At 41.6% G+C, this 27231-nt stretch overlaps 2 protein-coding genes across 4 annotated transcripts in view; one reads left to right on the forward strand and one right to left on the reverse strand.

Moving 5' to 3' along the window:
• Positions 1–453: 453 nt before the first annotated feature.
• LOC147197686 (Na(+)/H(+) exchange regulatory cofactor NHE-RF4-like) lies at positions 454–15475 on the forward strand. Of its 2 annotated transcripts, none has more exons than XM_086124760.1 (11): positions 454–565; positions 1416–1443; positions 8961–9022; positions 9108–9319; positions 9603–9674; positions 11492–11624; positions 12027–12163; positions 12255–12462; positions 13709–13905; positions 13989–14075; positions 15324–15475. In XM_086124760.1, the coding sequence occupies exons 1-11, from the start codon at positions 550–552 to the stop codon at positions 15351–15353; spliced, it is 1182 nt and encodes a 393-aa protein (XP_085980886.1). In that variant the 5' UTR covers positions 454–549; the 3' UTR covers positions 15354–15475. The 2 variants fall into 2 exon arrangements, with proteins under 2 accessions (XP_085980886.1, XP_085980887.1); XM_086124761.1 differs by having other exon boundaries at positions 544–565; positions 9185–9319.
• Positions 15476–15600: 125 nt separating this feature from the next.
• Positions 15601–27231, reverse strand: part of nlk2 (nemo-like kinase, type 2) — a 29499-nt gene continuing 17868 nt past the window's right edge. The window contains exons 8-11 of one of the 2 annotated variants that reach the window (XM_086124759.1): positions 25749–25835; positions 24030–24228; positions 23168–23261; positions 15601–21238 (exon numbers count right to left, since the gene is read on the reverse strand). In XM_086124759.1, the coding sequence (XP_085980885.1) occupies positions 21184–21238; positions 23168–23261; positions 24030–24228; positions 25749–25835 (435 nt within the window). In that variant the 3' untranslated portion in view covers positions 15601–21183. Of the gene's footprint in view, positions 21239–23167; positions 23262–24029; positions 24229–24341; positions 25836–27231 lie in introns of those variants that run through there. The other variant, XR_015102406.1, reaches the window with a different exon arrangement.

Consider the following 27231-nt stretch of genomic DNA (forward strand, 5'->3'; position numbering starts at 1 on the left):
CATGTGTGATGCTAAATTCATTTCTTTTCATGTACTCTGCCCTCAGCATGCAAAGCATTTGTGTCGTATGCGTATGTGCACACTCCAAAGGGTTTCAATTCTACTTTTCTGTTTTCAGTGCACCACAATAGATGTTTTTGGTATCACTGTCATACATCCAAAAATACTGGGTTGGTTTTCCAATCCCTTTTCTGGGTAGCTGTAGATTTGGGGCAGATTAGGTTAATTTTATTTAAATATTTTTATTATTTTGACCCCATGAGTCTTGAGAGAACTGTTTTCAGAATTTCTGATTATGTTTACTCTCGTGAGGAGATCAAAAATGAGACGTCACCGTGTTGCCTGTTTCACACAAACTCTGAGCATACATAGCTTGAGTTGTTTAAACCACCCAGTGAGTAAATATTTAAACATGGTTGTTTGGAAAGGAGCCTCCAAGTGACTTGCTGATAACGTTTTTTTTTTTTTTTTTTTTTTAATTATCCCTTAACTCCAAAGCTGGTCTCTCAACTGCTCTTTAGTCTGAGCCGATAGCGAGGTGGGAACACCATGAAGCCAAGATCAGGTAAGCTACTCTTCCTCTTTCAGGTTTTTTTTTTCCTGAACAAAGCACTTACCGTTATTTCACCTGAAAGCTGCTTTGCATGAAAAAGAAGTCTGTGACAAGTATGGCTGTGGTATGTTTCATTTGTGCTGTCGATCGTGTCTTCGCAACACGGCAAGATCTGTTTTTTTGATCAGTGGAGGAAAGAGTTCAGAAATAGTTTAAGGGGTTTGCTATGTGTGAAAAGTTACCATCGTACATATGAGCAAAAACTGAACAGAAGTCTACTAAGTAATTGTGTTCCAGAGTGATCAGCTCAATTTGATTTAGACAGTATAGCACCAAATCCCAACAAAATAATCTCTTTCCAAATAGAGCAGGGTCAGGACAATGCTCTGTTTAAATTAATCTAAACCGAAATAAATCAGTATCACTTTACAGGAAGAATAGGTTTTTTTTTTTTTAGGGATTATGAATTATTTTTCGATTAATGTACTTCTTAATCAGATGATATGCGGCATATCGTAAAACCACTTTATCTCTACTTGTTTTGCCAATTTGCTCTATGGAACTACTTTATTTGCACTTTAAAATATGGGTCGATTGTGTTCGATTTTGATAGACTCTGCTTATCGTGACCACAAGATCAGAACTTTAACATAAAATATTTTATGAGACAATAACAACCTATTTACAGCGTGAGGAAGGAATTAAGCCTGGCGGTAAATTGGTTTCAATTAAACTGACTGAAGCTGTGGGCAAGAGTGTACAGTTGCCTCTGGTTTTAATGCACACCATTTAAAATTGTTTCAAAATACATTTTGAGCTGGTCCACATGATACTTTTTATTATGGTTCTGTGTACTCCTTAGGCTGCCAGGATGTGACTGAGCTTCCACGGTGAGTAAATCCTTAGCGTTGCCTTCTTAGTGGCAGAATTCAGTTTAAAGTCGAGAGGTCAAAGCAAAGAATGCACGGTAAGGTTGTACCCAAGAGCAGTTTGGGGTTAGGGTTAGGACGAGATCAGTTATGATAATGATTATAATGCTTACTTTTCTGACCCTGCTTCAGAGTGGTATAGTCTTTTATTTGATCAGAATCAGATTTATTGGTCAAGTACAGAATGCAACCCCCCCCCCCAAAAAAAACAACAACAACAAAAAAAAAGGAATTTACTTCCCAGTTACAACCCATCCAGAGGAACATAAACAAGACGGTAATAACCAACATCAGGGAGACAGCACGAGAAGCCTGGTGGGTCACTGTTAAGCGCCCTGAGATCTTAGATGTGAAAGGAAAACAGTTGGAAAGAAGAAGGAAAAAAACCGGATAGACTCCAATCATTCTCCTTAAATGGGAGGATGGTTTGAGCCAGAGAAAAAAAGCTCAGCACATGTAGCGTACATTTAAAAAGTTAGGACAACAATTCTTGAAACTTAACGCAATGAACAGTGCGGGGGAAGAAGTGGAACGCGTCACAATCAGTGAAACGGGCTGCTAAAGTCTCTCTAGCTGTGCCATGGGGGAGAGGCGGGATCCAACGTTAACATTGCGCCTGCAGCTGCAAGGTCGAGACCTTATCAGTCACAGGCTCAGAGAGGAGTGTAGGGAAAGGGAAATAGGAATACTCGCGTTCGTGTGTTTTTCCATCCACGGGAAAGCCCAGATAACAATTGTTTTGGGAACAGGCTGTCTACAATTTCAGACAGTGTTGAATGTATTTTAGCATTTGAATTGAATTGAATACAACTTTATTGTCAAATGTGACTCCGCGTGGCGTCAGTCTGCCAAATTCTTGATCAATCAGTCAATCAATTTTCCAGGTCGGTACAACTACTCCTGGTTTTTCCGTTTTGCGAAGCGACTCCAACACATCCACTTTGCGGTTAAGTTCGGTCAACGCAAAGTGTATCCAGCAACAAATGTCCCAGAGGGGCAAGAAGGCTCCCCACCGCTTGCTGTTTTCGTCGAAAAAAATTGTATCCATAGTTCTGAGAGTCTAACTGACTAGTTCCATGGTTTGTCTTTTCGGAAGAAAAAAATACAGAGGCTATATCAAGACAGAAGACAGCACATTAGACAGAGTCAGCAAAGCAGAGGAGTAAAGAGGAGGGGGCAGTAGAGCAAAACGCGTCCGCCTTCACTGTGAGAGCCAGAGCTTTCTTTTGTTTTTTGGCCTTAATCCTGTTCAGGGGTCATCACAGAGGGTCATCCTCTTCCATTCCTCCCTGGCCTCTGCATCTTCTGCACTCACTCCAGCTATATTAGTTGAAAGTCTTCCCTCACAACATGCAAAAATCTCTTTGATGTGCCTCTTATCGAGCAGCTGAATTTCCAGCAGACACTACTTGCAAATACTTCTTTATTGCAGGGGTCGGTCGGGAACCTTTTTGACTAAGAGAGCCATAAAAGCAAAATATTTGGAAATGTATTTCAGTGAGAGCCACATATATATAACTGTATTTTACTGTATTTTAAAAGTGATTTCAACAAAATGTCAGTATAATAAGCCTCTGAATGTCCATCCATCCATTTTCCGAACCGCTTGATCCTCACTAGGGTCGCGGGGGGTGCTGGAGCCTATCCCAGCTGTCTTCGGGCAGTAGGCGGGGGACACCCCGAATCTGTTGCCAGCCAATCGCAGGGCACACAGAGACGAACAACCATCCACGCTCACACTCACACCTAGGGACAATTTAGAGCGTTCAATCAGCCTGCCATGCATGTTTTTGGAATGTGGGAGGAAACCAGAGTACCCGGAGAAAACCCACACAGGCCCGGGGAGAACATGCAAACTCCACACAGGGAGGCCGGAGCTGGAATTGAACCCGGTACCTCTGCACTGTGAAGTCGACGTGCTAACCACTGAACTACCGGGCCGCCCGCCTCTGAATGTATTTTTTTTAAATAATTTTGTGTTAATACTCACCATTAATGTAAATGGTTTTCCGTTTGCTAAAAATCCAGCAAAACTATCGGAAGAAAAGTCATCTTGCCGGGTCCACACGCGAAGTTACTGCTAGCTAGCTTGCACACAGCTCAGTAGCTTGCACGATTCCTTTCGGCCGTCTCTCGCACAGTATTTTGATGCGAACGTAGCATGGGGCGTGTCAAAGTGCCGCTCTGCATTCAACCGTTTCATCGATGGTATTTTGTCATTGCAAATCAGACACACCCCAAAACCCGTTCTCTCCACAAAGGCGAATCCTTTGGTCCATTCGTCCTGAAGTCTACTAAACTCGTCATCTTTTTTTCTTTTCGCCATCTTATTCGCTAAGGATTAGCTTTGAGCTCATGGCCGAGTGGGTTGATTCAAAAGGGGGAGTATACCTGTTTCCACAGCAACGGCAATGTTGGCCAGTATCATCCAATCAAAATGGCTCCTGGAGCCAACTGCAGCCCAAACAGGAAATAAGCAGTGAAAAACCAATCGATGGATGCATTAATAAACCAACGAGATTTTTATTTTTTTTTTTGCGAGCCAGTTTCAATCATCAAAAGAGCTATATATGGCTCGCGAGCCATAGGTTCCCTACCCCTGTCTTATTGCATGTCACTACAGACTACAGTACAGTGGATTTCTTTGCAGGGGAAATACACATGTACAGTACCATCATATCTCACAATATTCTTCGGCACTTGATAACATTTCGTCCGTCTACCAATCCACTATCTATAGCTATTGTAGTTTTTAAAAATTATTTTGCGATTGTGCTATGCGGTTGCCGAAAGTGCGCTTTTCAGTGGTCAAGACATATATCGCTGTCTTAGCGACATCCCTGATTGGCTAGGCTTCATAATTAATAATAATAAAGAACAGAGATGGCCACTTTATCCTATTTTGCCGGTCCGTGCTCTGTCCGTGACCCGGGTACCCTTCTGTCATCATCCCTTCGTCCTTATTCATATAATCGTACTTTTACAGCGCTTGTCCCAGTCCCCACCTTCCCCCTCTGGGGGAAAAAAAAAAAAAAAAAAAGCATCCGTGCATGATGCCGTGGGAAAGAGGCATGGGGTTGGGGGGCGGGGGGATTAATACCCCACAGACGAGACTAGCAATCTTGAATGGCGCCTTTTGGTACAACCGCAAGCAAGTATTATCATAGACAACAGTTACATTACATATACCACAGGTGTCAAACGCAAGACCCGGGGGCCAGATCTGGCCCGCCACATAATTTTATGTGGCCCGCGAAAGCAATTCAACCAGGTCAACTTCCATTACGCATGCTAAAATCTATACCAAATTTCAAATTGTCATCTGCAATAAATCATCGTGTTGAGCTACTGCAAGCATTTTCTTGTTTTTACATTATTACATAACAACAGTCGAACGGACTCGTCTCCTTGACTTTTGATTTCAAAATTATTTATCTATTAATTGTGTACTCTATATGTAATAATACAATGAGGTTATTAAACACTGATACGGTTTCACAGTCAGAATGGCCCTCCGAGGGAAACTTACTACAATGTGGCCCGTGACCAAAATGAGTTTGACACCCCTGCACAAAGGAGCTTTCCTAAGTACGTCGACGCTGCAACCGTATTGGATATGGCAAAGCGAAGAAAATTATGAATATGCTTCCTCCTTGGAGATGTATCATCAAGCAAAAACACACTGGATTAATGGTGAAATTGGGTTTCCATAGGTACTTTATGTTCTCTGACTGTACACTAGGTGGCAGTGTTGCTAGAAACACGAAACGTGGTACAGTGAAACTCCTCTACAACGAAATCATGTTTGCAGCAAGAAATTTTTCACAACAGGGGTTTTTCACCTGTAGCAAATTTGATCTCAGATGTAAGCACACACACACACACACACACACACACACAAACAAACGTATGTGTACACGCACACACAAATGTATGTGTACTCTATTTTTATTCCAATAGTGCATAAGTATGAGCACACACTTATTTGACACTTTATATTGTCAGTGTAGAAAGAAAAAAAGGGAAAGAAATTACGAAATTTACGATCAGCATTCACTTTCACTTACATCAATTTCTTGGATCATGTCTTTTATTTTGCTTGCTCCGTCTTTCATTTTGATCGCTTTTACCCTCTCTTCCAGCATCAGAGCTCTTCTTGTCTTAGCTGCTTGACATCCAAAGGTCCGTTTTGTAGCCATTTTAGCAATGCAACGTCCATGCTCGTCTGAATCTAACAATAACAAATACTTCCTGGACCCGGTGGCTTTTCTTTCCACCATCTCACTGCCTCTAACTCGACCTCCCCTCGATCGCCACCCAAGACAGCGTTGCTCAGCTGATGACATGCAATGAACTTTTAAGCCAGCCTCGGGATGCTTCGTAGTCCTCGATGGCCATAGTTAGCTCTCGAAGGCTAAAAACCTTACGCTAACTGGAGCGCTTCTCTCTCATTAGCGCTCCAGTGTAAGGTTTTTAGCATGATAACAAGTAAAGCATTCGAGGAAACGTTCGTTTCGTTTCGTTTGTTTATTGAACATAAAACATATACAGTAATAATTTGACAGAAAGTAAGGTAAGTAAAATAGTAAAAAGGAAAGAGAAATCAGTCATCATTCAACACAGTTATGTTCAAGAGAGTAGGAAGAAGTAAAGAACTTATCTCGTCCTGCCCCGTATTATGTGTTTAGATCTAATAAATCATTTTTATATCAATCAAAAAGGAAAGAAAGTAAGAAGAAAGAAGTCTCCATTAAGGCTCATGCTTTACCCATAACCGTGATATTTTTACAACTTTTGGTTTGTATCGGGATTTTATACATACACACTGGCACTGTTGTGTCAATTTTCTCTTGTATTCATAATGGATATTTGCATACCTTTCTCGTTGATTTGAATGTCCGTCGAGCCATAAGCAATTTACTCTGAGCAGCTAATCGGATGCATTCCACTCTATCTTCTACGGATCTAGCTTCAGTATCTACACACATAGACAGTGAGGTCCCTCTTGGCCAATCGGAGGCCAAAATGATGCTCGGTAAGCCAATGGCAGAGTAGCTATGAGTATGTTGCGTTCAGGAAACTCGCAGCTGTGACCGAAATAAACATCGTTCACTATGTAAACCAGTGTGGTGCTTGCTGTTGCCGTTGCTGAACGAAGCAGTAGAGGTCGCTGTTGGATTTGACTTCGTTGTAGTGAATGTCTTCGCGAGGCTGCAGCAGAGAAAATGATTTCGTATAACGCAACAGAGGGGGTTTTCGTCTTATGGGCGGGCAGTAGAATGGGAATGGTGTTCATGCATGAAGATTTTTTCACATTAGGGGGTAATTTTGCCCATGTCGGTTTCGTTCTAGAGGAGTTTCACTGTATTGTAAAATAGTATACACACATGTGGTGTGTGGGGAAAAGCCCACAATGTTAATATTTGCTGTGGTTACTAATTTGCATACTTTGTATAACGTTCTTGTGTGAAACCCAAATTGACATGACAGTGCAGCACATTATGGAGTCTGGATGTAGTGTGGACACGGTGCTGTGAGTTGCTTTAGAAGTGTGCGTTGATGACCAAAAAAAAAAAGTTGTGTGATTCTTATTCACGAGTCTGTAAGCATGTTGTTAGAACCGACAAGAATCTGTTCCATCAAAATATTTTGTGCGACATTTTTCATGTTCCCACGATACCGCGTCGTGATTATACTAAGTCGTCAGGTCGCAGTCAGGCACCAGAAGTGACACAAATTAACTGTCACATTCAGAGCACATCCCACAAGTATTGCTTAAATGTTGCTAGCTAAACCACAATTTGTTTAATGTGTTTGATAAGTCAGTGTTTTTCAATCTTTTTCGAGCCAAGGCACATTTCTTTCATTGAAAATAATCCCGCAGCGCACCACGACCTGAAAATTTGAAAAAATCTTATTTTAAGAAGTAAGTGTTACGATAAGCGTTTTTTAACATTGAAAATTAACACATTATAACACATTGAATAGGAATCAAATCAACATCAATGCAATATTTGGTGCATTCATTTTAATGGCAAGTAAAATATAGTCAATTACAACTTTAACTTGCTCAGTGTCTGATTTTTTTCTGTGTGACAGCCGGTCATTCTCCCGGTCGTTTGCACTCTCCCACAGTATTGTACCAATCCCTTTTCCCATCTTGAGTCTTTGTATCATCAACATCATTCAAATGACTTTTCTGATGAATGTGTCCAGCTTCCATTTAGTCCATATTTTTCGATCAGAAAATTTGCTTACAGCTTAAGTTTTGCTGCATGTTTTACAGAACACACCTTTCTCACTCGAAAAAGAAAATAGAATAGCGGAGAACACGCGCAAGTACTATCAATGCCGTGATTGGCTGCATAGCGTCATTGCATCGTATCGTGTGATTGGCTGCACACCTGTCACTCACTGAATTACACAGCAAATTGATACAGAAAAAAAGGTTCTATATCTAATTCATTTGCAGTGCGTTCACTGCGCTGGATAGGTTTTCTTGTGGGCTGAGAGTGTGCAACCTGTGCGCAATTGCGCAGCTTAGAGGCAACATTGGTGCCGTTGCATCTCCGGCCAACGTAAATCTAAATGACAGATACCTTTCGTTGTAATGCCTCATGCCGGAAACTTCGCTTGTCTCGAAGCATAAATAATTAGCTAGCTGCTGCTGCTCCCTACCGGTATGGAAGAGTCCTACACGATTACAATGTCAGGCGATAGACCGCACAGGCATATATTGGAGAATTTCCCATGGCACACCTGACAATATCTCCGCGTGTGCTGCGGCACAGGGTTTGAATAACTTAACTGTGTTAAGTAAAAATGTCTTCACATATAAAGTGTAGTCACGTTGCACGTACATACGCGAGTGTGAAGACAGCTCATTTACCCGAATCAGTGAATAAGTAGCAGAAATCCCCAACAATCATAGTTTTTATTTTTGGGTGAAGAAATCCTAGTGCTGGGTTGTTTATCGCTCAGAAATTAAAATTACAAAGAAACAATCATGTTTTTTTACATTAATGTGAATCTAATGTGCATCAGTCGGTTCAAAATGTGTTCGTATTTGCACTCACTGTTGCGTTCGAGCCTCAAAGGCACACACGTATTCACTTGATCGGGTAACAATAATTCAGCACCCCATGAATTTCATGTGCCCACTAAAGGGTCTGGAGGCGCGGAATATGGCCCATTCCTCTATAGATATTTGCATGTTTAAGTGTTTATGTATGTACAGTACAGACGGGAGGGAGAGAAAGAGAGAGAGAGAGACAGACAGACGCTGACATGTGAACAGTTTTTTTTTTTTTTTAAATGTTGAGTATATCACAGTTACGTCTTCCTAGATTTTAGTCTGGTTCAAATTAGTTGAGTTCGTAAACACACTGTCCTTGATGGAAATGCATGTTTCAGGTCCAGTGAATTTCTGTCCTACTATTTTTAAAACATCCATGACTTTTTCACATTTGTGCTGACAGTTTTACCTTCAACCCAAAGGAAGGGATCGATAATCCAGCTCTGGTCATCACTGATGATTTTGGTAAGGTTTCCATGAAAAGGTCATGCAATGGTGCATCAACGTGCGCCCTGTCATACTGAACTTGTTTTGAGAACTTTGTGTCCAGAATCAGAACAAAATCCTCTGCCCAAACTGTACCACTTGAGGCGTGTGGAGGGGCAGAATTTTGGCTTCTACTTGCAGAGGGTCACAGAAAAGCAAGGCTTAGAGATCACAGATGTTGACCCATGGAGCCCAGCTGAGCACAGTGGACTTAAAGCGGGCGACAGAGTGTTGGAGGTCAATGATGACTATGTGGTCAACATGAACTTCATCAAGGTTAGAGTGCGGATTCCCCCACAGCGCAAAATGTCATGTCAGCTGTCCATCCCATAGAAGACTGGTCGAAACAGAAGCCGCTATCCTACTTATATTAATCATTAGAGCCTTGTGATATCAAAGCAAATCAATAAAGAGTTTGCTAAATTCTGAACAACCTTGAAAGACATTTTGGGGCCAAAACCTGAGAAAACAGCTGCCATGATGCAAAATGAATTCCATCCTGCTGATTTGTCTGCGTAACATCTGCTGGCTAAAGTGTCACACTGCAATTATCTGACAGGTGGCAAGGAAGATCCAGTCCTCTGGCTTACATTTGTTTCTCCTGGTGTTGACGAAAGTTGACTATGAGCAGGTACCAGAAAAACAGCTACCCTTCAAGTTGATATAACATGGCTCGGACTAAGTATTACACAACTCCACTTGAAAGTTTCATTGAAGATTAAAAATAGATATACTGTATGCATATGGGGCGGCCCGGTAGTCCAGTGGTTAGCACGTTGACCTCACAGTGCAGAGGTATCGGGTTCAATTCCGGCTCTGGCCTCCCTGTGTGGAGTTTGCATGTTCTCCCCGGGCCTGCGTGGGTTTTCTCCGGGTACTCCGGTTTCCTCCCACGTTCCGAAAACATGCATGGCAGGCCGATTGATCACTCTAAATTGTCCCTAGGTGTGAGTGAGGGTGTGCATGGTTGTTCGTCTCTGTGTGCCCTGCGATTGGCTGGCTACCAGTTCGGGGTGTCCCCCGCCTACTGCCCGAGGACAGCTGGGATAGGCTCCAGCACCCCCGCGACCCTAGTGAGGATGTAGCGGTTCGGAAGATGAATGAATGTATGCATATGTGACCTAGGTGGCTCGGTGGTTGACTAGTTAGCGCGTCAACCTCACAGTGCGGAGGTACCGTGTTAAATTCCAACTTCGGCCTTCCTGTGTGGAGTTCGCATGTTCTCCCCGTGCCTGCGTGGGTTTTCTCCGGGTACTCCGGTTTCCTCCCAAATTCCAAAAACATGGATGGCAGGCTGATTGAACACTCAAAATTGTCCCTAGGTGTGAGTGTGAGCGCAAATGGTTGTTCGTCTGTGTGTGCCCTGCGATTGGCTGGCAACCGGTTCAGGGTGTCCCCCGCCTACTGCCCGAAGACAGCTGAAATAGCACCCCACCGTGACCCTTGTGAGGATAAAGTCTTTGTCACCAGACTTTATTTACCACATGAATTTTAATAAGTTGCAGTTTAGGACAACGGGCAATGGCTAGTAGGGGGCAGGCACACCACCGTAAGTCCAAAGCACACAAACGGTGAGAAATAGTGCACCATATGTTACACTCCTCCCCATGAGCAGGTCTCATAACATGAGTAAAAAGCAATACAATTCAGCAAATACATACAATAAGGTACACTAAAACATCTGACTATACACGTGATCAAAATAAAGTTCAATACCAAAACAGACTTGCCATCTAGAACTGGCGACTGGAGAGACTGGCAGGGTAACTGGAAGCTATAGGAGTACGTAGTAAAAGTTTGAATGATCCAGCTTGACTTCAGTGCAGCAACCGTGTATAAAATTCAAATGACATGTTCCCCATATCCGAAACCCCTGTTTATGGCAACAAATCACACAGTGCACTTCGGGGCTGTAACGAGAACTTTAAAGCTCAAACACACTGAGAAAGGGGTGCACATATTCGTAAAATGATATCCCGTATTTTCCGGATTAGAACTTGCGCCGGAGTATAAATAGTACCAGCCATAAAAAGCATCTTGGGCTATATTGTAGCCCAAGATGCTTGTAGTCGCTACAAGAACTTCTGACTTGTAACCATGCCATGCCACCTTGATGCTGTCATTGATGCAAAACAAGGCCCAACATAGTACTTAGGGCATATTACTTTCATACACTTTTCAGAAGGTCAACATTTTTATGCTTAAGATCATTTGCCATTCTAGTTTTGTGAAACAGTAGATTTCTTATTTTTGCGTCTTTCTGCCATAATCACCAAAATTGAAACAAACAAAGGCTTGAAATATTTCACTTTGTGTGCGGTGAACTAAAATACAAGTTTTACCCCCTTATTGCCATCTGTGCCAGGGGTAACAGTTACCTTGTATCTTTTACTTTCTCTACACAAACACTCAACTTGTACGGATTGCGTCTCTGTTGGTCCAATGCAGGCAGTTTGTTCAGGTGCGGACCTAAAGATGCTGGCTACAGCTGCCAAGGGAGGCCCTTGTTCTCGGCCCAGACTGTGTCACATCACCCGGCATCAGGGCTGTGGCCTGGGCATGACCCTGATCTCAGCGGAAGGTACCAACACAAAATGGAACAATTATGATGCACAACACTGTTCAAATGCCTGCTTTTCTTGAAATGTCATGCCATCAGAGTTTTAAAAAAACACAGAATTGGATCTTTTCAGTATCTGGCCTGCTCCAAATGTGGGTAATTCATATCTGATATTGGAACACACAAGTAGGATATAACACGAAATACAATCAATGTTGACGTCAGCACATGTAAACGACAGCATTAACCCTTTCAGGGACAGTGGTTACTACAGTGGACAACTTATGTTATCAGGTTTTCATGATTGGTGCATAAAAATGAACATACAATTCAATATGGTGTAAATTACATGTACTTTGGAATAACCCTGGGGGGGGAGGGGCTGCAGTATAAATTAAGCCCATGTTTCACGTGTTTTTGCAGGCCTAAAAGGACGCTGCATACTGAGCGTAGAAACTGATGGTCCAGCAGAGAAAGCTGGAGTCACCAGTGGGGACAGATTGGTCTGGATGAATGGCATCATGACATCCCATCTCACACACGACTCTATCAACAAATCAGTAAGAAACTATTTTGTCATATTCATAGTTTATTTTAATATTTTGCTCGATTAAGACTGTGAGTGAGTCCTGCAGTGTGTTTGGTTCTCAGCTGAAGAAGAGTGCAGACTCTGTGACCGTGTTGGTCATTGATGGTGAAAGCGAGTCTTGCTATATCAGGAGGAAGATGCCCATCTTGCCTGTGCTGGCAGGCCACTGTAATCTCCCACACTCGGCAAAGACAATGCATCTTGTTAAAGGTCCTGAGGGATATGGTTTCCTGCTTAGGCAAGAGAAGATTCCAGATAAACGACAAACAGGTAAGACAGTCATGATGGACAGAGTCGGAGTCAATTGAGGAAATCTATGAAAAGATCCTCAAACAAATGTAAAGATCAGACAAAGATAAGCAAGGTAAATATAAAATGCATATTTTAAATAGTGGTTTGATACATTGTGGGTAGCGGGGGGGGGGGGGGGGGGGGGTTGCTTTTTCAAATTTATTGTAGCTATTAGTTAGATATTTCAGTTCATTTTCACTAACCACACCCAAGCCTGATTACCTCCAGATCCGCTCAGTCAAGAAATCACCTAAGTAGAATGAAGTGGGACAAAAGATCTAAAAATACTGCAACAAAATGACATGAGTCAAAGTCATTCAAGAACAGATGAGAAATAAAGTAATTCTATCAGTCTGGTAAGGGTTACGAGCAGTCACAAATGTTACATCTGCCGTAAATGTGACCGGCATTTAGAGAAAAAGAATACCATACAGTAAAACGCGGTAGGGGTAGTGTGATGGTCTGGGGCTGAATTGTTTCTTCAGGACCTGGACGACTTGCTGTGATTGATGGAACCAAAAATTCTGCTCTTGACCAGAAAATTCTTGGCCATCAGTTTGTGACCTCAAGCTGAAGCGCATTTAGATTCTGCATCACGACAGTGATCGAAAACACATCACGTCAACTTCTGAATGGCTTAAAAAATGGTTTTGGAATAGCCTAGTCAAAGTCCAGACTTGTATCTGATTGAAATGCTGGCACAACCTTTAAAATACGTGCTTCAAAAACCCTCCGGTATTGCTGAATTAAAACAATTATGCAAGGGAGAGTGGGCCAAACTATCTCCACAGAGATGTGAAAGATTCATTGCCAATGTTAGACCAGCTATTAGATTTAGGGGGCAATCACTATCCCCCACACAGGGTCATGTAGGTTTGGAGGGTTTTTTTTCTCCCTTCATAAAGCCTTGATGTCAAAACTACATTTTGTTTTTACTTGTGTGGTCTTTGAAAAATATGCACATTTGTTTGATGATGGCAAACATTTTAAGTGTGACAAATAAGAAATCAGGAAAGGGGCAAACACCACATTAAGTACATTAAATATACTCCTGATAAACATATACTTAAACATGGTCTATTGTACTTGAAGGATTCCATCTGGTGGTAGGCTTGGTGAATAGCTGTGGAACAGCTGGGATTTTTCAATGCCATCTTAACTAAGATTCGTTTAAAAAAATGGATGTTCAATCAACCTTTAAAAAAATAAATGGTCTCTGGCTCAGTTCACGTGCTTCGGGAGGTGGACAAGGGGAGTCCGGCAGAAGAGGCGGGAATGGAAGATGGAGATCTACTGCTTGCAGTCAACGGAGAACTAGTGGAGTTCTTGGAGCATGATGATGTTGTCAAAAGGGTTCGAAAAAGTGGGGAGAGCGTCACCTTTACTACTGTATCGATACAAGGGAGAAGGCTCTTCAGACAGGTAGGTTCCAATACAAGGTGCCCCCCCCCACCCCAAAAAAAACGTGCATTAGAAATGACCTCTCTATTTTGTTTTCCCTGCAGCTTGGCATTTCACCCCTGTTCTTTCATGGCGAATTCATACACCAGGATGACTGTGTCCTAGGTCAGGCCGGAATTCAAACAGTACAGGTATTACATCATCTCTACGTCTATGGAGAAAAAAAAATACATTTGTTAATGGACATTCATTTCTACCTCCTGTGTAATGATCAAGTGAAGTACCAGAACAGCACGATTCCCACAAAAACAGCATTCATTGATTTGCTTTGAAAGGCAGACGAAGGTCCGAAGGCAAAATATTTAACCTGCTGCGGATATTTGCAAGTAAATGGAAGTTCGTAACCACCGGAACTCTTCCTAGAGCTGGTCGGCAGTTCAATTGGAGCAATTGAGCGCAAAGGGACTCTGTCAGGGAGCTGACCGGCAACTTGGCGGTCACTGAAGTAGGAAAGCAGTTTCTCGTCAACGATTCTACGGAACATGACCTCATACCTTGGCCCCTGTGCAGCAGTAAAGTCACCCTATTTCTTCAGCCAACAAAATGTTTCATCCTCCATACTTAACGGTGCCGATATGATTGATAGAATGTAAAACAAATCAGTGCAACATAAATCTGACTTTTAAATAACAAATTTAGTTGACAGTTGAAAATCCACATATAATTGGCACCCATTGCATCGGGGGGAATTGTTTTATACAGTTCGATTTTTTTTTTTTAATCAGCCGATTAATCTGTTTCAAAAACCGGCATTGGCCTCAACCTAAAAAAAAAATAATCCACATTGGTTGGGCCCTAAACCCAACGCTAACTGCGCATGCAAGGCCCATTTAATGTATTATTTAAATATTTGTTGTTGCTGTTGTTTTAGATGTAATTTACCTTCTTCATTTCTGTTTATCAACAGTGGACAACATAAGAAAAATCAGCTCTATGTCAAACATTTTCTCCAACAGTACATCGAATCCTGCTGCCAGGCTGTGTAGTACGTGATTCCAGACTCAAGATTTGAGTCTGGACTCGACATGTTTTTTTTTTTGTCTCAGACTCGGCCAATATTTGGATCCACTGGACCAAGTCCAACAATGTTTTTTATTCCTGAAAGTGAATGTCTTCCTTCAAAAGAAACGTGAAATAAAGTTTTTCACAATCAAAATAGCCATCTGATTGGCCGACCTGACTGCATGCGCAATCTCACACACACGCGCACACACACAAATTATTGGTTATCAAATCTGATGTCGTTTTTCAGGCCGTACAATGCAGGATATTATTGGTTATCGGTAGGGTTGAGTTTTTTCATTATGTGCATCACTAGTTAAAACTTACTAAAACGAACTACTGTAAACTAACCAATGTACTTTTATTGTTTTGTGCAGCCGCAAATGTTTGGTGAAGCCCTCTTGTGACAGCTCAATGGAAATGAAGGAAGCAATCCATCCGAAGCAGGACTTGAATGTTCAAGGAGATTTTGGCTCAAAAGTGAATCAATCTCTGTAATAAAGATTTTTGTTATCGTCTAAAATGTCAATTGTCTCCATCGAAATATTCAGTCGAGCTAGAAACAAATTCATTTCAAGTTCTTTGAATTGAAGACTTCAGATAAAAACAAAGCAGTCTGGTCATAAGATACAAATAACAGTCAGACGAATGATACACATTTCTTTAAATGTCACATTTAATTTTGTTAACATTTCCCGCATGAATTTGGGGCCGGTTTCACATCTCCAAGCTGACAATCATTAAATGGATACCTCAACATTGACCTTGATTTAAGTTCAGGAGGGAATCATTGAATAAACAGATGTATTTTTGTATGGATGTACTGTGTGTGTGTGTGTGTGTGTGTATACCGCAGATTTATTCAGGATACAGTGCATCTGATTAAAACATCAAACATCATACAAATATTTTTCAAATAGCAAATTAAACAAATCCAGTGGTTGCAACATTTGTGGTTAGTTTCACAAAAAGGTATGTCAGTTCGGACTCATCAAATATTTCAAATGAGTATAATCGGATTCAAGTACTTCATTCCAACGCAAAATAAAGCAAAAGGCATCATTGACAAGATGGGTCATGGAAGCGATGGCAAGGGAGAGTAACAACTTGGACCACGGGTCGTGTTCATTCCTGAGAAATTTCACTTCGGTTTCCAATTAACACTTGCAGTTTGTTGTCCATTGGGGAATTTATGGAAGGCAATGGTCTGTCAACGGTACCGAGTGTGACAGGGTAGATGTGACGTCTGAACAAGTTCCACACATCTGTTCATGGATATCTTCACATTACATTATTTATATAATGAAAAAGCACTTAGCTAATTGTATCTATTTTCAATTGTGTCGTTGTCTTTCGGTAAAAGATGTTCACTAAAAACAAAGTTGGATGCCGATATACCACTTCAGTAAATATACCATATTTTCCGGATGATAATCCGGTACCCCCCCACCCCCCACTTTTTTGAACCCTTTTGGGTTTTGATGTGCCGTGGTTTTATTTATGAATTTTCACTGACAAGCTTCAAGAGGTCAATAGATACAGTATATCAACAGTCTCATCACATCTGTCCAATTAAATTACCAAACACACCACGGCGGGCAAATCAAACAGCTTCGAGCCTGCCCTCATACTCAATATTCATCTGACAAATGCTGTTGGAGTGCGCACGTTGCCTGTGCGAGACTAATACGGCAGTGCTGTGTGTATGTAGCGGTACGTATGCAGTAGTTTAGGACTGAACATAGAGTATATAGCATAGAGTTGAGCGAAAACAAGCATCTTGAGTTAAGCTGAATGAGCGTAGGGAACAAGTGCCATAAATATAGCCCCTAGCCCCCCCCCCCCCTCCCAAAAGATGTAGCCAACTGTTTTCCAAAGGCTGCATTGCTGCGTGGTGATGCACACTGGCGAATTGGCCTCGTGTAACGACATCTCCCTGCGTTCAAGGTAAATAACGTTTTGTTTAATTCATCTGTGTGACCTGTTTGCAAATGGAGACCCACGGCTAATAATATGAAACAAACAATGTGTACAAATGCGTTTTGATGGCTAAATTGAGTTGTCGCAGCTTTTAATCAGGTTAGCTTTGTAGTCCGGAAATCACGGTACAAGCAGCCATTTAGCCTTGCCTAGCCTTGCTGAAAAAGGATCTGACAGTCATACACTAATCGGAACATCATTTAATGTGCATTCAGACATGCTTGTATGAACATTTATGTTGCGGCCTTTTGCTAAAAATTCAGCCTTTCAAATCCTTCGGAAAGCAATTTAGATTCATTGAGTGGAACACCTCAAAGATGATCCACAGAAATTCATTATTAATGCCACACTGACATGGATGAACAAAACTAGGGAATAAACAGAATCAAATCCATGACGATAATTTAGTTGAAAGAAACAAGGAGAATTCTGAAAGTGCAAGATTTCAAAGCTAATTTACAGAAACAAACAAACAAAAGAAATATTTGTACACAGTGGCTTGCGAAAATACTCACCCCCGTGAACCTTTTGACATTTTGCCACATTTCAGGCTTCAGAAAAGAAATACAATTTGATGTTCTTTTTGTGAAGAATTTGCACCAAGTGGGACACAATTGTGAAGTGGAACTAAATTCATTCCATCATTTACATTTTTGTTTCTAAATGAAAAACCAAAAAAGTGGGGCGTGCAAAATTATGGTAATGTTTTGCATTTTGCCCAAAAAGCCCAATTTTGCTCTCATCTGACAAGAGCATTTGATGCTGTTGTTCATTCCACTTCACAAATGTGTCCACCCTGGTGTTGATCCTTCCCAAAAATTCCCAAATGTTTGAAGTGCACGAGGTATACAAAGCAAGAAAATTGGCCCTGAAACAGCTCGTTGGGGCACTCGTAACCCAATGTATCAGTGTATTACATTTTCTTAGTTTTTGCAGTTTTTTTAAGTCATCAGTCCAGCACAAGGCTGCAACAAAAATCATTTCTGAATGCACCGTAAATGCTGAATAAAACCATATTTTTGTTTTGTTTTGTTTGTTTTTTGTTTTCAACTGAGCTAACATGCGAATTCCTAGTTAAAGTTGATCGCATTCTGGAGCTACTGGCCCCTTTCATTTTGGGTAAGCGTGACAAAACCTCTGACAGCATCAACAAAAGCATCATTTAAAAGAAAAAAGAGTGTGCTTTGCTCCGCGCATATACACGTAGAATGTGACAGGTTTTAAACCTTCGGTATCCAGGTTTGAACACACAGCCAGTTGGGGTTAAATAAGTAACTCTTCCTCGCCAAAAGCTAGTGTCCTATTATTATTATGGAGCTAAAACTAGCTAACAGTCAGGTAACCCTTGGCTACTGATGGGTAAATCCCCCCTCAAAAAAAAACTACAAACCAAAAAACATTGGATGACTCAAATTTGGAGTTGAATGCTTAGTTGAACATAAGGGAGAGCGCGACGGGTGGGTCCCGAGACTTGATCATTTCCGTATAAAAGCTTGAATGGACATTCAAGTGTTTTTTTTTTTTTATTCCTCTCCGTCAACATTTGGAGGTAATCAAAACCAAGTCGGAGAGCTCAAGAGGTAGAGAGCAACACGGTGAATCCTCAACATATTCACGCGGCGTTGCCGCAAGTGACAGAGTGAACATCGCTAACAAAACGAGGCTTCTCCTTTCTATTTATGTACAAATTTGCTCTACACACAACATACGGTCGATATTACTGCGTATTCCACTGGACAGCGCCGTTTGTCCTCTAAGATTTCCTCGTTGTGGGGTAAAAAGAAAGAAAGTATGTACAGTTGTATGCAAGGTTTAAAAATAAAATCAACTTCACAGCCTTAGAAATGTGCAGGCTAACACAATTTTCTATACAGTGGTACATTGTGTGTGTGTGTGTGTGTGTATTAGCTTCTCTATTTCACATATATACATAAGCATACTTTCTGAGGTGTGAGGAGAACGCATGCCTTCCCAACAGGAACAGGATAGGAAATAACTTCTAAAAATATATTAAATAATTTACTTCAAAGCTATTTCTTCTGGATACAGTGTACAAGTATGAAGAGGAGCCGGGCAGACCTGGGACTTTTATGACCATTTACAAACAACAAGTGAAATATGCTACTTATTTCCTGTTGACGCTCTCGGTGAGCTGAAAGTCCGTAGTTAGATGGTGATATAAATTCCAACCTTGAGAGAATGCTATTGCTGGTTTTACTGCTTTCTAGCTTGGAGCGGTTTCTTTTGGATGACGAGTCCCCCGTTTATCCCTACAGTCCTCAGATCGACAAAGCATTCGAAGAAATGTTTCAAAATAGAGCAGTTTCCAAAGGACGGGCTGGATCTTGCCTACTCTAAGCCGTCACTTTTTTCTCTGCTTGCTTTATTTCTAAGCGCAAAACTTTGCCGGAGATCTTTTCGTCGGTCCTCCCCTTTTACACGTACGACGTTGACCTCAGCTAAAAACGATCAGATCACTTCCTCGTGCGGCGCGGACGTCGAGGAAAGTGGAGGGAAAACGGCGATTGAATTGGAATTGCAGAAAAGACTCACATCCTGTTGTAAAAGTGTCATAGGGTCGTCCACAGAAAGGGTCTGCGGCATACAAAATAAGTCACTAAGTAGTTCTGCAAGATGGATGTCCTTTTTTTTTTTTTTTTTTTTACCAAACCCGCTACATTGCTTTTTTTTCTCCTTTGTGTTTCAGGGAAGAATAAAGTCGATAAACATTTCAGTTCCCTTCTAACTGGCCGTTGCTTCTTTCGATACAACTGAACTTTATAGTGCTTTCATTATCCTACCGTATTTAAAGACACACGGATGGCAACGAAATAGCAGCGAGTTGCGACACACAGACACAATCAGGCTAATTTTGACATCTTTGATCAAGAATTACAGAGAGTGAGTCCAGGAAAAGCTCATAGACAACATTTTTTTTTACTTCTTTTTGCACTAGAAATGTGCTGTTTATGAGTGAGGTCAAGATGAGCGTGTTTAAATTAGAGGAGGTGCATATACGATAAATATTACATGGCGGCCAACTTATTTTTACTCGGTAAAATTGAAAATGTTACTTTAAAATTTTACTATAAATACATATTTGCATATTTCATCCATTTTGTCCCCCTATAAGTATTTCTTAAGTCATTGCCTAATTTTTACTCTTCACATGGCATGTGTGGCCTCAGCTGAGCAAGCGTGTTTATATCGCACAGCAGCATGTGAAGCTCCTTTCTACAAAAAAAAAAATTAAAAAGACTTAACTCGTTGAAAAACTTCGGCTGTTTTTTTTCTGGTGTTATCCGACTCGTACTGGTGTAACTGCGGTTGACCAATTCAAATTGTAAGTGCCTCTCCCAGAAAATTGGTTTGCATATATCATCTCTCAAATTGCATGCATGACAGCATGCATTCATTTTGAGTGGAAAACCTCACATACATGTTCAAATGAATTCCATTCCTGCCTCTGGAAATTGCAAATTTTATATATTCCCTTAATCAAAATGACCTCTGAAACCGATACAGAGTGCGATTCAGAAGTTGAGGATGTAGCCCAAAGAAATATTTCTTCTTTGTCATAATGCTGACTTCAAAATTGGCCTGATATTGAAGAACACACCCATTTTGCACACAGTCGGAATATTTTGACTACTTGCGTGTATGTCTCATCATCTTTGGTAATTAAACTTACTACAAGTACAAAAAAAAGTGTGGAGGAGTACAGTATCAGTAAATTCATTAATGTACTCAGGAACATTGTTGTTAAGAAAAGTTCCCCCCAAGAAATCTGATGATGTAGCTACAGTCGATTGTCTGAATATCAGGTTGGGTTTCATGCCAATTTGGTTCACTTAAAGTGGAGACCAAAAGACAGCTATAGTAGTCCAAGCCTTGTCACAAGGGGGAAAGTCACAATCACATCTTATGAAAAGCACATTTTTTAAAATACAAATCCGTTGTTCAAATATGTACATTAAAAACAAATGGACTTCATTACAGAGCAGTGTGATGTTAAATCTTAGTGGATGACACGACATTTACCACATTCTGATTTGGTCTACAAAGTATTTTTCCCCCCCTAAATTTGCGACCTTCTTTCTTTTTTCTTTCCTTCATATTTTAGCATATGAGCAGCAGAACGAAGAGCCCTGCTTTCCAGTGAAACGCTACCCAGGTGACAGAAGACATTGAGACGCTTTCGTGATTCCGTTTTAGCATCTTCACAGTTGGCAAAGATGACCGCACTCACTACAGCAGCTATTCCCACACCAGTGGCGAAGGAGGCATTTCGGAGGGCTGAGCCACTGTGGAACTGAGATGGCAAGCAAGAAGTGGGTGAAGTTAATATTAGTAATGCACAAGTGTATTACTTCAAAGCATATTGTATCCTGACTATGTCCGTGGGCCAGGGAGGCTTAATAGCACACATTTCACGGCTGAGCTGCTTTTAAATTGACAAACAAGTGTGACAATTTGGATACGCTCTTTTTATACAGAGGTCTCAGATTATGACTCAAATGCCATCGGCAGATACTCGAATAAAGTGACACAGACTCTGGTAAATAAACCCGATCGGGACATCGCTACGAAGCATAATAAAATCAATTTTCCTAAACATTTACCGTATTTTCTGCACTACAAAGGCACACCTAAAAGCATGCAATTTTCTCAAAAGTCAACAGTGCGCCCTACAATCTGATGTGCCTTACGTACAGTGTTACACAGTCTCGTTACATTTCCCATTGAGTTGTTTGTTTCCCTGTTAGTGTTCCTATGTCATCTAATGGTGATTAGCAGGAACCAATTGTAACCTGAAAGCGTTCTGCCCAACACTAATTGGCATGTGCATTTGCCAACACACACTCAAACACACAATTACTTTGTGAATTCTGCGCAGTCATAAGGGGTGTTCACACGGCACACATTTGCTCCGGCGCTGCACCGATGTATTTTGTTGCGATATATTTAGCGTTCACACGTACAAAGCCGCTGAGGGTGTCTGCACCGGCACAGCGTCGGTGCAGCCCCACTTGCGTTCACACGGCAGTTTCTGCAGCGGAGCAAAACGACAGAAAACAAATGAGCTGTCGTGTTGGTTCTTTTTAAAACTTATACACAACTCAAGCGACTACTGGACAGGCACGTCCTTCTCCTTCTCGGTCTCCGTGCCTTCTGCTCGAGAGTGACTGCCCCCGAAAACGTAAATCAACGATGACTTCAATGACACTCAGAAAAGCAAATACGTAATGCGCCAAACAGAAAATCAAGAGAGGAAATCACTAAATAAATTATATGGGGTGCGGGGGGTTGTGAACACACAACAAAGGAACAAACTACACTAACAACTCCGAGACAGTCCAGTCTCCTACAAAAGGAAAGATGTTACCAGCCAAGTCTCGTGTCATTATTAAACAAACACATGACGGAAGTCCGACAGAGCGCGAAAGCAACGCATTCTCGCCGTACGTACGCTTCACAAGCATTTGCTCTGGAGCAAATTTAACCCAGTTGCGTTCACACGTGCAAATTTACATCGGTGCTGCTTCGCAAACGAGCATTTGCTCCGGAGCAAATTTTTAAACCACCTCCCTGAGGTGGATCAAATTTGGTCCGGAGTAAGCCTTTTTCCGGGGCTACGCCGGAGCTAATTTGCACGTGTGAACGCTCTACTGGGGCAGCCCCGGCGTAGCACCGGACCAAATCTTGCCGTGTGAACACCCCTATAATGAAACTGAGATAATACCAAAAACATAGGTAACTACTGACGAAACGAAGGAAGAAGGAGACAAGCAAGACTTCGAAGGATATTTAGTCCCTTGTGGATGTGAGCCTTTTTGTTGAATAATTGTCTTCATAACTTTTGTCTTTCTTTTATTGTCTTGCAATGCCATTTGAATGTATGTTTCATGTCCGTGTTTGTGGCCAGTTCTGCATGGCTTTGCTCTATATAAATAAAGCTGAATTGTATTGTATTGTATTGTATTCCTTTCGCATAGCTCCATCTATGCATAGCGCAACCGCAGCCATTATTGTAGCTTCTATTCTATGCGCCTTACGATGCGGTACGCCCCATATATGAAAACAGTTTTGAAATAGGCTATTCATTGAAGGCGTGCCTTATAATCCGAAGCGCCTTGTAGTGCAGGAAATACGGTAATTTGAAATTCTTTCTTTGGCAACAAGCAGGTTTACATTAGAAGCTGCTCTATTGAACGAGAAAGACGGTCATCGTCGTGCCCACCTGATAAAACTCTTGAAAGCAGCTGACAGAGGGTTGATGCACAGTGGTACTCGACTCCCTTTTTGCTGTTCCAAAATGAACTGATGGATGATCTCTGTGGGGCGGAACCAGATAAACGGAGATTATGGAACTGAGGGATTCTTTGTCAAAAATGATGAAGCCGCAAATCTTATCTCAAGTCTGATTGGCATAATGAGCATTATTCCACACAAGAAAAAAAAATTCAGGAAAATGATCACAGAATAACGTAAATAGTAATAAGTAAAGTTTCAAATCTGAATTTATGAGGGACTGATTTGTACTCACTCACACTATTTTTATAAAAACACTCAAATCTCGACGTTTTCGATTTAGAGCGATGCAATTTGATTTTGGCACGTTAAACAGTACTGCATAATTGACTACCATTTGATGCATACAATTTACTTTTCATCCAAGCGCCCTCTTGTCAGCGGTCTTATCAATTTCAATTCAGTGCATGGCTGAAATCAAACCTTTTGAAAAAGCAGGGGAAGAAAACATTCATCAGGATGTGACCTTAAAATTTATATATCTGGGAAACAATGGGGCTCAAGTACGATTCCACGGAATATTAAGTCAGTTAAAAACAAGACAACTCTTACATTTAGAATAACATGATTTTCCAAATGCAGTTAATCCATTCACAGACTGGAACATAGCAATATAAGTCTTAACATTATATTCAAATAAATACTGGTTCCATTCTTGATTGTACTGGATCATTTTTTAGTGAGAACCCTATTTTTCATCATCGTTTGCTCAGCTCAACTAAACTTGCCCTCAACCATATTTGTGTGTCGGCAAGGTCGTTCGTCGGTGCTAAAAAAGCAACAGGGCTTACCTTTGACTTGTCTCACAGAGCTTAGATTCTTTTCAAAGCCATCATCAAACTTTGGGTTGGTGACAGGCTCAAAGTCACTTGTGTAAACGCGGCCAGAGGACATCGTGTAGCAGCATTTGCACATGCATGTGTGGTAGCGCAGTCGACCCTCATCCAGGTACGGGTGCGCCAGGGCATCCTTTGCTGAAATCCGCTTCGACTGCGGACCAAATAGTCAGTCGTGAGTTTACTGTATATCGTACATTAATAAACCCGCACTCGAACTTGCATGTTTTTTTTTTTTTAAATTAAAGAGAAGTTTCTCTGTAATACCTGCTGTAAACCTGTTTCGGTTTTCATCCACTAGTCACCACGGGTAGGGACTGAAAGTACCACTGAAATTTGAAAGAGGGATATTTGAGCAAGATGTTTTTGCCATGGACATCCAGGGATCGATTTGGGGTTACCTTAGGTCACCCGATGGCAGAAAGGCCCTGCATGGGTTTTCTGTCTGACAAATGAATGCCTCTCAGGAGTTTGATCCTTGTTGACATGTATTATCTTTCGAGAATCGCCAGTTATCAAAGTAATGGCAGAGTGATAAAAGGATTTAGAACGGTTTGAATGAGCCAGTCATAGTCTCACTGTACAGATGCGCGGGTACTTAAGACTTGCATAGCCGAAACTTTGAGACAAGCAGATATTACTGGCAGGATCAGTTAGGTAGCCTGCCATGCCATGCGAAAAAGCAAGCGCGACGACCCGCTTGCCGTACTTCCTTCGCTGAGGCAAGGCCGAAGCTGAGCAGCAGCAGGGAAGGAAGCTGAGAAATTCGGTGACTGCCAAATGGCTCACCAGCACAACCCCTCAAAGGACGGCAGCCTCTGTCGCCGCCCCCCTCAAAAATAAATAGAAATAAAAAGTTGGAGAAAAAAAACAAGTCTCTCAGCACGGCAGACACGGCTCATACTCCACACGCCTAAAAGGTATAATATAACAAACTGGTAAAGTGGGATATGTGTTGACAGTATTGCAGTATTTTTTACAAGTGCAGACATATTGCAGCAGCACCAATACCACTAGCCCGAAAAAGAACATGCCTACATGTCAATTTACATGGCAAAAATATCAATACCAATTCAAGATGGGAGAATATAAGCAACAATGAATTCATTAAATCAATAACAATTTAATCAGCGGTTGTGTAAACGTGCAAATCCTGAAATATTTGGTTACACCTTTGATCAAATATTCAGCCCCTGAGGAAGGAGTCAATATCAGCATAATGTGCACTTCCTTATTAAGTACACACACATTTTTCAAACATACAGTATAAAGAAATGCTAATTGCATTAAAGTCACTGAGCGTTCCCACACATCTTTTGCTCTGCTGTATTGTTATTGATGGAAACACAGGCTATGGCTACAAAATGTCCTTAGTTATCTGAAAATTTTATGAATGCACATCATACTTTCCCCGAACATAAGTTTGATTCTGCACAGAAAAAAAAATGGTTATGCGACAATATTTTCCAAGCAATTGGAACATGCAACCAGTAGACCCACGTTGGAGAGTCACACGTTCTAGAAAAAAAACTAACAACAACAACTGGATCCTGAACGCACTGTAGTGTAGTTCGAGCGCTAAACAAGTTGGTAATGAATCTTTAACATACAACACTGACCTTTGACAAACTATAGGAATAATGAAATACAATCTAGTCGGGTATAATAACTCACCGGATCAAACACCAGCATCCTGCAGAGGAGGTGGACAGCTTCATGAGTCGCTTGACTGGACAGTGTGTAAAGAACAGGAAGGGATGGCTGGGAACCAAGCAAAAATCATGACATTAACCATCTGCGTAAATCTCTTTTCAATTGTTGCAAGATAATATATTGCACAGCATATTTCAAGCAGACAGAAAGGTTACTGTTACAATTTCACAGACTTTAAATGAGTAACAAGTAAAATGATAATCCCCTCCATCAGCTGTCACTTGATCATGGTGGAGTGTGCTTGTGTGTCCTAATAATCCGAGAAGCTAAATTGTCTGGTTCACAAAATTCATAAGCTTAATGGACAGAATTTTTAGGCGCAGCCAAAGCATTGTGAGAGTGTCCGCTTTGGTGGCCTCAGTATTGCATTTCAGCTTTTTGCAGATGATGTGCTTCTGTTGGCTTCATCAAGGCATCATCTCCTACTCTCACTGGAAAGGTTCGCAGCCATGTGGAAAGCGGTTGGGATAAAAATCTGCACCTCCGAACCTGAGGCAATGATCAGTCAGAAAAGGGTGGAGTGCCCTCTCCGGCTTGAGGATGAGTTTCAGTATCTTGGGGGTCTTGCTCATGAGTGAGGGGAGGCCGATCGACAAGAGGGACCATGCTCATGAGGCGGCCATATCTGCAATGAGTGGAAAGAGCCTCGCAAACCATATGGGGTGCAACAGCCCACAATTCTCCTAAGTCACCTTGGCCTCCACCGCTCCAAGGGACAAGTCGCAAAACCAGAGCAGCGGGAAGATATCCTGGTGATTCTCCTCCAACTATCTTTGGGAAGGTCTCGGCATCCTCCGCATTGTCCTCCACGTTGGAAGGCTTGCCATGCGCCTCAAAGAGCTAATTGAACAGCTGCCGGAAATCCATTTCCGCATCTTCCACCAAGTTGCCCCAAGAGACACTGGTTGCAGCCGGTCTGTTCACTGCAGCGTCAGAGACAGTTCACTTTTGAGGCCTTAGCTAGACGCAGCAGACGCTCCTAAATCCTCCTCTGCATAGTGCAGTCATTGCTTGCAAGATTCCAGGCCGGTAAGAGAAGCTGCACATGTTTTGCTCCCAAAGGGGATGAAGAAATGGGGAAGTGGAAGTCTATTACAACACCCACTAGAACACAAAATAATCCTTATTTCAATAGAATAAATTGACAACTCCAGCTTCACTGTTGAGACAAGTGAGAATGTGGGTATGGCACCACGGTGTTTTAAATGCCCAATAACGAAAATGTTTTTTCGGTCACGTGCTTCAAGGTATTGTTATGCCCAAGCTTCTCATAGATACTTAACAAGACAACTAATATTTACTTTCATTTAATTACAGCACTTACACATTCATTTGGCATGTAACTTCTTGAACGGGAAATATTTAACCACTCCAAATCTGTGAAGACTGCCAGGATATTGCAGTAATTGCAAAATCGATTTCTCTTCTGGCGAAGCCAGTCTTT

This window comes from Hippocampus guttulatus, chromosome 12, assembly GCF_054856545.1.
Source record: "Hippocampus guttulatus isolate MCC_2025c chromosome 12, RoL_Hgut_1.0, whole genome shotgun sequence".
In the NCBI taxonomy this organism is placed as follows: domain Eukaryota; kingdom Metazoa; phylum Chordata; class Actinopteri; order Syngnathiformes; family Syngnathidae; genus Hippocampus; species Hippocampus guttulatus.

What these genes read in the sequence shown, in the direction of transcription:
- LOC147197686 (XM_086124760.1), top strand. An exon ending in GACCCTGATCTCAGCGGAAG is followed by an intron (nt 11,625 to 12,026) that starts GTACCAACACAA and finishes GTGTTTTTGCAG; the next exon opens with GCCTAAAAGGACGCTGCATA. An exon ending in CCGGAATTCAAACAGTACAG is followed by an intron (nt 14,076 to 15,323) that starts GTATTACATCAT and finishes TGTTTTGTGCAG; the next exon opens with CCGCAAATGTTTGGTGAAGC.